The sequence below is a fragment of the Mus musculus genome, chromosome 7 (assembly GCF_000001635.26).
Source record: "Mus musculus strain C57BL/6J chromosome 7, GRCm38.p6 C57BL/6J".
NCBI classification, from domain to species: domain Eukaryota; kingdom Metazoa; phylum Chordata; class Mammalia; order Rodentia; family Muridae; genus Mus; species Mus musculus.
In genome coordinates, this window is record NC_000073.6 from 41,283,318 (window position 1) to 41,292,909 (window position 9,592).

Genomic DNA, 9,592 nt, shown 5'->3' on the forward strand with positions numbered 1-9,592 from the left:
AGAGAAAGCCATGGACATAAGGAATGTCCATGAGTCTGAGGCTGGAGGGAGATACACAGTCAGATCCAAAACAACATGAGTTAATGAGAAAAACCTGCTCTGGAAAATGAAAGAAGAGTAGAGAAAATATCCAGAGGAAGCAGAATGTGGGCAGGAGAACAGCAACAAATGCTGAAAGAGGGAACACATGCAGTGAGCCTCATCATCAGTCCTTCTGTTGTTTGCTGATAAGTGCAGAACCCATGTTACATGCATCTGCCAGACATAATCAAGACAACTGTGTCGGGAAATTTACTGTGCTATCACCCTCTAGTGTAAGGATGCAGGAGCAAGCTGGTCCAAGCATCAAAGGCTACAAAGCAGGGATGAAAAGGAGAGAAACGGGATCTGAGTCCAACCTAGGCCAGAATAGCCAAATAAAAAATTTTAAAATAGATTCCTGGACAAGAAACCAGAAAAGAGCCACAGTCTTTCAAGGTGCTACAAGGTGCTTTCAATGCACTCAGCCCTGCCCTTCAACATAGTCACAAAGGAGCCCTTTGATCTCTTCATTTGTTCATGGACAGATGCAGACAGCTCACAACTCAAAAACAGTTGCTCAACCTAGTTGCTTCAACCTAGGTGACCCTCTCCTTCCTGCCCAAGGCTACTGTCCCTGTGTTTAATGTGTGTTGATGGATACAGTTTGTTGGAATGTGACAGATCATATGCACATTATTAATACCAGTCCATGAATCTGGTAAGAAACACTGATATGATTTCCTAAGCTAAAAGGCAAGGCAAAAGGAACAGCCACATGAAGATTACCTCTTTCACTAGCACCTATCTCAGCATTCAGGGCTACTATTTCTCTATTATCTTGCCCACTCAATCCTGTCTTGCAGCTCAGAATCTGTCCTTCCCATTGGCTGCTGACTGATTTATGACATCATTCTCCCTCTTAGCCTACCAGCACCTAGTAGAATCCTGGGGTTTCCATGGTACTGCCTGTAAACAAATTTGGATCATTACAGGTACCCTGTGACCAGTGAGCTCTCTTTGATACTGGACACACTCGCTGATTTGGTCAGCATATCAGACAAAGACTACCATTTATCCGGCTCAATTGTAGGGTGGAGTACTGTTACTCCCCATACAGAGCCCCCCCCCCAAACATGTCAGGTAAAGAAAGCAACTTTCAAATATTTTTGATCACACGTCTCCTAATTTTTAGAATATGTTTAAATCTTTAGAATACTAGGGATGACATGGATATAGATATCTCACATTGAAAGTTTTATTAACTTTCGTTCTTACTAAGAATTGACTTTAGACACATAGTTTACTCTCAACAGATTCTTTATCCACCTCAGAGAGATTACAGTGTTACTATGGTCTGTGCTCGGTGCTGTTGAATCTTAAAAGAGAAGGAATGTGGGAGAGACTAAGAGGGGGCTAGACTCTGCGAAGGTAGTTCTTCTAGTGAAAGAAATGTTGAAGCTGTTACATAAAAGACAGATTCACAAGAACTGGGGGACAAAAAAAAATCCAAAGTTTAAAGATGAAGGGCTAGAAAACAGAGAAATAGAAGGAGTCAAACCTGCAGAGATGATCTTAAAAGAACACAAAGATAGTTTGGGACAGAATGTTGCAGAGAATCACACATTTCAAATCAAAAGGCTCAAGGCACTTTCATTTCCCAAGCCTTGTTTATGCAACCATATTGTTAAGATTCGTCTCGGCACAAATTCACTGTCATATATAGAGAATATTATCCCACTCTGGTTCCTGGCTTTTACAATCTACCTTATCTTGTGCAGAGTTTTCTGATTCTTGTTTGCACTGGTTGTGTTGGATACTATCAGTTGAGGCTGAGAACTCTATAGTCAGTTGTTCTCTGTACAACACTAACTGACATAGGTGGGAAATCCTCACAAGGCTTCCCCTCTCCAAAAGTTACAGGCAATTAACAGGAACAGAGGAAGAGTAAATCTTGTTCAGGGATCAACCTTCTAATAGGTTACCAAATCCCAAAGGGTCAGCCCTAAACACATGTACACAATATGAAATGTGACCAGTAGGTTGTATACATAAAGTCATAAACAGACAGGTGTTTAAGAGTTATACTTATATAAGATGTCATCAGTTACAGGAGTGGGAGGGACAAAGGAGGAGGTAGCAAAGTAAATTAAGTAAATAGAATATTCATATATAAACTCCCTGACATGTGATTTTTAAAAAACAAAAATACCCACAGAGTATAGATAAGATTGGTGTTCCTGGCACTCAACTATAATAGCAGCATGTCAAATCCAGAGGCAGGTTGGTTTTTGTGATTTCAAGTCCAGCCTACTCTTAAGTAAAGAGTCCATGTCTCTCTACATAGATGTGCACAGGACAGGGAAAAGGCAGTAGCTTGAGAAGCTATCTAAGGCTCGCCTACCTCTAAACACTGCTACTGTAGGACAGAGATTGAAGGCAATGTCACAGCAGGTATGAGAGCAAGAGAAAGCAGGGCAAAGAAGGAATATGTCTACGTTGGAGCAAAGGTTGAACCAGATCAACCAGGAATCCCATGCCCACAGAGGAAGATCGGGTAGCTCATCAAAGGAGTGTCATTCTGGCGAGTGCCAAGAATCAATCTGAGCACTTGCAATTGGGATGCTGGAGGAAACTTCAGTCTTAGTCAATCACAGCCAGTACACACTGGATATAGCACTGCTCCCCACAGTAACCTAGAAAACATCAACCTCACCATTTTCCCACTGTCTTCTTCCTCTCTACAGAAAATTCCCAAAGTTCACCTTTCTTTGGGACAGAAAGCACTCTGCACCCTTCTCTCCCTCTGCTGAGCAACTCCATACAGCCTGCAGGAACGGTATGCAACTTTTCCAGGGTCTCCACCCCAGATGTGAGTTCAGCATGGCTTCTACCATCAGCATCCAGCACTTCTCTCCAGCCACTCATGGGTAATGCCTATCTTAACCCACATGCTGGCACAACCATGCTGACAGTGCTAACGGAGCAGGGCCAGATTTCCACCTCGACACCCTCCTATCCAGGTGCTCTCAAGTGGGATTGCACTGGAAGCACTCATGGAAGGGAAGATGCACTCCAGGAATTCAATATGAAACTCATTGACCAGGACACTACACTCTCCTCCCTGGCTGTGACAAACCAGAGTGATAAAATTTTAGATCCCAATGTCATAGTTCCTTTTCATCCAACACTGTCTTCCAGCTTTGTCCAAATCACACCATCGCAGATGCCAAATCAAGGATACAGCCTGGCACCTTCCTACCAGGAAGGCAGCCAGGTCTATTACTATGAGCACAACAACCTGGGCCCTCTGATAGCTGGAGAATTTGGGCAGTGTTTGAAGGCCCATGGCTCTGTGTCCTACCCTGGGAGTCAGACCTCTGTGCTCCAACCAGAGATGGTGATGGTGCTAAAGGAGATTCAGCCAAGGAATATCCAAATGCCACTTTTTACCTCTGCCTTCTCCTATTCCACATCTGCTCAGTCCATGCCAGACAACGGTCTTCCCGGTGAGTACAGATCCAGGAGGGAAGTAGTGGGATCAGCACTCCAAAGAAATTGACCTCTACCTTTTAGTAGTGGACAGTCCACACAGAGGGAGAATGAGTCTCCTGACAGGTTAAGTACAGCTCTGGCTTTCCACCACCACCTTCAGACTCTATCAAAAGAGAGAATGCAAGGCCACAGTGAATAGCATCCATCCTTTATTAAATGATGTCCATGGAGCACACCATAGTCACACATGTAACTAAGTACACAGAATAATCAGTCTTATCCACCAATACACTGCAATACACTCCTTCCTGACCTATTATTGATCTTGTGTCTAGAAGACACTGAGGAATTGTTTTGGTAACATGGGATTTTCCATGAGTTGAAATCCTCCAGAGCAATGTAGCTCAGAATCTGTCCTGGAGGAAGAATTCTTCCCAGATTCTCAGCACTTATTCTGGAATTTTCTGACACTTAAAATTGTAGAGAGAGTATGGCATAGTCAAGGTACCATTTCTAATTTAGCTAAGCCTGCTCAGTGTTTGTTTGTTTGTTTTGTTTTTTTTGTTTTGTTTTGTTTTTTTGCTGTAGTACTGCAGAGGTAACCCATGTCCAAGAACATAAGATCAGGTAGACATGTTCTCTACCACTGAGTCTCACACAAGGCCACCAATTTCAAATTCTGATACCATTTTCCATTCCACTTTTAAGATTGTGAAACATGGGGCTGGTAAAATCATTAGTTGTTTAAATGCTTGCCTTGCAGCCGTTCCTAAGTGTGTTTAGATACTTAAACCTACATTAAAAAACAAGATACTGGGGTCATCTGAGTAATGACATTATTCAAAGGATCAGGTAAGATTTTGGAAATTATGGACCAGACAACCTAGTTCCACGAAAATGAGAGTCGCTCTTAATAAAGACAAAGGGGAAGAAAAGTGAGGAGCACACTTCCAGGTAATTTGGTAACTGGCCTACTGAGGGTTTTCTGCCACAAACCATACAAACAGGAAGAAAAACAAAAATATCTGAGAAAGCATGACATGCAATGATCTCCAGAAACAAAGCAGTCACCATCGGTCTGCCCACAGGGGTAGCATCCAAGCTCTTCATCAAGAGCTCATAGGAATGTCCTCCCACTGCTGCAGGGGCCAAATGCTGTGGTCTATGAAATGGGTCGGGGTGGGGAGCATCTCATTTGCCCAAGGCACTGACTTCTTCCTTCACCCTTTTCCAGTGGTTCAAATGGAGACATCCCTGGGATTGCCACCTTCAGGCCAGACACACTGTCAGCTGCAGAGTCCAGAACTCTGCAACACCTGTGTCCAGGTTTCCCAAATAAGGCCACCAGCTGTCAATGGGGACAAGGCATTAACAGCCCCCATCCACAGTCCTTCAGAGTTCCTGGCCTTGCCTCCAGCTCCAAGCCTGGAACAACCAGAGAACAAAACCATGCCTGAGATAAAAGAGGGCACAAAAGAAAACCAAGACAGGCCAGTCCTGACTTTGGAGCACCCTGACTTGCAGCAGCCTCTGCACTGCACTGACACTGAGAGCCTCAGGCAGAAGCCTGATTCTGATAATGCCCATTTGGGATGCATCTGCATGGGTCCGAAAGAGCTTGTGGGGCTAGAGAATGAGAATGGATCCAGCTTCAACTTTAAAGACATCACTAGACTTGAGGCAGACATCCAACTTCCCCAACTCCTAAACACCCTCACAGACATAGACCAAGATCAGTCCTGTGAAACCTGGACAGTCACCAGTGGCCCCTCTGACCAGGTGAGGAAGAACAAACATAAATCCTTTGAGTTGCTTGAGGGGGCTCCTCAGGCCAAATTCCAGCACTGGGACCTGGTGGAGGGAGAAGGGGCTGGGGGTGTTGCTGGAGCCAGTGAGAGGGCTATTGACAACATGGCAAAGCAACCAGAGGGCAAAGCTCCCAAAGGGCCTCCCAGCAAGAACAGAAAAGCTAGAAAACAGGAGCAAGAAAGACCAAGTGGGCCACAGAACAAATCCAAGAAAACAGAGGAGCTTAAGCAGTCAAGGAACACAGCCAAAGCAGAAGAGAACCTCTCCATCCCCAAGACCAAGAGGAAGAGGAACCCACCTGAGCTCAGTCAAAACAGCTTCAAGAAGCCTCGAACCAACCTTGCAATGCACATGCTGGAGTCCGTGCAGGTCTTCCACCCACTTGGGAAGAAGACTGAGAAGAAAACTGGCATCTCCTCCTTCAGAGGTCTGCGAACCTTCACCATCAACAAAGATCCAGGCCCAGGCTCAGGCACAGTTACTACAACAGTGTTAAACATGCCATGTGAGGGCCAGTTTCCTCCCAAAAGCCCAGGGAAGGTTCAGAGAGCAGAGAGCAGTATTGACAAAGATTGTCTATCTCCATCCCAGTATGAGCTGCCCCCAGCTGGTAAGGTCAAGTTAGTTCCTCTGCCTTTTCCAACTCTGGACAAGCCTCAATCCAGACCTGCTTCTAGAAAGCCCCTTTCCCTGGCTTTACGCAGGACCACTACTGTGCAGCCTCACTCTCACTCAGCTCAACCTACCACACTCAGGCCAGCCCAACCACCTCCTGTGAGCTCATCTTTGATAGCCTCTGCCAAGCCAGCTCCTCCAATTTCCTCCAGTTCCACTGGACCTAATGTAACCAACCCCAACCAGTCTAGTGCTGTGCCCCATTTGGTCACCTCGAGGCCTGTACCCTACAGAGCATCCTCTCACACTTCATTCCAGAGAGAGCTTGTTTCTGCTGCCAGGAACAAGGTACCATCACCTCCCAAACCTCAAACCAAATATCTGCTGCATGACTTCAGCCGCCAACCCATTCCATGGAAGAAAGTCGACATTCTGGGACCAGTTGTCTCACAACCCATCACAAAAGAGCAGAGGCCAGAGAGGGAGGCCATGAAGAGGCAAGCCCAACAAGAGCGTGAGAATGCTGTCAAGAACCCCTCTACTGGGAAACTGCAGATTTTCCTTCAGAGGGAGAGGGATATGGAAATTTCTCAATATTATGGCTATGCAATGTAACAGCTTGCCAGATCATTGCAACAAAGTGCTTTCCAACATTTACTTGAAGAGATATAGTCACTGATACAGATGTATAAAAGTAAAGAAAAATATAAATATGTATATACACAAGTACATGTGCAGGAATATAGAAGACTAAGTATATAGATAGAAAAAAACATACCCACATGAATTTTAGTATTAAAATTGCCATATAATGTTAAGTTGGCTAGTTTATTCTGTTTCTCTTAACTGTGATGAATTTATTTTTGTTATATTCTATCCGAACATATCTTAAGAAAGTTATTTAACATTAAATCAATGGAGAAAATTCTACATTTGTGCTAAAATTATTTTAGAGTTTTTCATTCACTGGACATGGTATATCTTGAATTACATACTGAATATTGAGCACACACTCCTTCCATTTCCATAAACCTGTACATTTCTCACCTCTCAACACAGCTCATATTCATTTTTATGCTACAGGGATTTTTTTCAATTTTATGCATCATATACATGCAGGATTTCACTTATAGAAGTATGATCTAGGACACATACATGGAAGAAAATATAACTAATTGAGCCTGGTTAAGACATGGTAGTCTCCACTAAATTGTTTTCCTGTTCACAACATAATTTCATTTTTATGAATAAATTTCCCATTGTGTTTACACATCACATTTCCTTTATACTCTTCTCTGTTGTTGACACTAAGGCTATTTCCCTAATAGCTGCTGAGGACCGTGGTAATAGCTGTTTTTGGTGTTAACCTGACTACATCTCTAATTAATTAAAACTCAATTTATTGGGTACACCTGTGAGGGGTTTTCTTAATTAAAAGTTATTAACTCATTTGAAGTACAAATACTGAATATTAATCTGGATCTTCTATGGTGGGAAGATATACCTTTAATTTGGGCCAAACTTCCTTGTGTCAGTCTATATAAAGAATGTGGATTAGGAAGCATTTTGTTCTTTGCTTGCTTGTCCTTGCACTTGCTTTCCAGTTCATTCCTCTACTGGCATTACAGCCTCATTCTTCAGGATTCCAGACAATGTATACTGAAGACCAGCTCAAATACCCACATGGATTGAATAACTACAGGACTGGTCTTAGACAGCCATTATTGTACTATTACTGTCCTAGCAAGACCCCAGCCTGCAAGTCATTCATATATAGATGGATAGATAGATAGATAGATAGATAGATAGATAGATAGATAGATAGATAGATAGATGATAGATCGATGGATGGGTAGATAGATAGATAGATAGATAGATAGATAGATAGATAGATTCTCCATAGATATTCATTGTATCAATTTTGTTCCTCTAGGGAACTCTAACTAGATATTCTGGCTATGCAAAGTGAGAGCCAAGTACAAGTGTGCTACAATCAACACTGAAGGCAAATATGTCTCTAATATAGTGAATTGAATTCCTTTTTGTAAATACCCAGGGGTGGTATTACCTGGGCCGTATGTTAGATTCATTTTTAATTTTTTGAAGAGCCACCCCTCCACTATGTTTCTGCTGTGTAGTAATTCTAGCAAACACTCATGCACATTTTTTTTTTTTTTTTTTTGCTTTTTGAGACAGGGTTTCTCTGTATAGCCCTGGCTGTCCTGGAACTCACTTTGTAGAGCAGGATGGCCTCGAACTCAGAAATCTGCCTGCCTCTGCCTCCTGAGTGCTGGGATTAAAGGTGTGTGCCACCACGCCTGGCTTTCATGGACACTTTTAACGGTCAATAGAGAGTCTGTACTTCTAGTCAGCAGCTCCATCAAGAACTTATGGAAATCATGTAGCCCTGAGTCACACTACCTTTGGACAATTCCTTAAAGATTTGTTTATTTTATGTATGTGAGTATGCTATCTGCACGTACATCTACATGCCAGAGGAAGGTATCAAATCCCATTATAGATGGTTTTGAGCCTCCATGATTTTGCTGGGAATTGAACTCAGGACCTTTGGAAGATCACCCAGTGCTCTTAACCACAGAGCCATCTTTCTAGCCTGACTTTGGAGTTTTAAGCACAAAAACTATATCTTGAGCTGACACATTTCAGTTATCAGTAAGAGTTATCAAGACACAGAACTATAGAAGCAAAAAGGCAAGGATAGTACATTTAGGGGCTTTTCCTGGATCCAGGAACTATGTCCTAGGTGTTTGATGGTTAAGCCTTTCTTGTCATTTTGGGCAGGTGTAAGGGTCTACATGCTGGATTCTAAGGTCAGCATGGTATTTCCAGCATGGTCTCAGTTGTGCTAAGATCTGGAGCCTGTTACAACTCATATACACGATGTAAAATCTTATATCCTTACCAGTGATACAGAAGATTTTTCTCCAAACTTGAAAGTGTTTGTCATTTCTTGACTCAATTAATGTCATTGATCACTTGTTCTTTAGTTGGTGGTAGTAATTGGGACGGCTAAATAACCTTCAGGCAACACAGCCTTCCTAGCAGAAGTGGATAATTAGAAGTGTCCTTTAAAGTTATAGTCTAGAAATGATTCTGGCCTTTCTGTTTCCAGGTCAGCCATGACATGAAAAGACACTGCTATACACCACACTGCTATTAACTGAGCCATTCTACCATGCCTGCCCTGCTGTGATACACTACAAATCTCTGAACATGAGCACAAACAAACCTCCTCTCCTTGTTTCTGCCAGGTATTCTGTCACAGCAGCAAGAAAGAAACTAAAAGGCTGCAGAGAGTGTTCAGTGGATGCTGTCTAGTTTTGTGTCAACTTTAGCTTTGAAACAAGCTAAAGACATCTGAGCCCATGGAATCTCAATTGAGAAAATGCCTCCAGAAAATCAAGCTGAAAGCAAAACTTCAGGGCATTTTCTTAATAAGTCATTGAGATGGGAGGACCCATTCCATTCTACATGGTGCCATTCCTAGGCCGGTGGACCTAGAGCCCCAAAGTAAATTGGTTGAGTGTGGCTGGAGAGATGGCTCATTGGTTAGGAGCACTGGCTATTCTTCTAAAAGTCCTGAGTTCAGTTCCCAGAAACCAAATGGTGTCTTACAACCATCAATAATGGGATC

The 9,592-nt window shown here is 42.9% G+C and overlaps 1 protein-coding gene across 1 annotated transcript; it reads left to right on the forward strand.

Annotated features, from left to right (window-relative positions):
- Nucleotides 1-1,009: 1,009 nt before the first annotated feature.
- Gm5592 (predicted gene 5592) lies at nt 1,010-6,866 on the forward strand. The gene is made up of 3 exons (NM_001033782.3): nt 1,010-1,161; nt 2,766-3,527; nt 4,748-6,866. The coding sequence occupies exons 1-3, from the start codon at nt 1,155-1,157 to the stop codon at nt 6,550-6,552; spliced, it is 2,574 nt and encodes an 857-aa protein (NP_001028954.1). The 5' UTR covers nt 1,010-1,154; the 3' UTR covers nt 6,553-6,866.
- The last annotated feature ends 2,726 nt before the right edge of the window (nt 6,867-9,592 follow it).

Excerpts from the sequence above, each read along its gene's own strand:
- Gm5592 (NM_001033782.3), top strand. Across the intron at positions 3,528-4,747 it reads GCCAGACAACGGTCTTCCCG|TGGTTCAAATGGAGACATCC; the intron begins GTGAGTACAGAT and ends ACCCTTTTCCAG.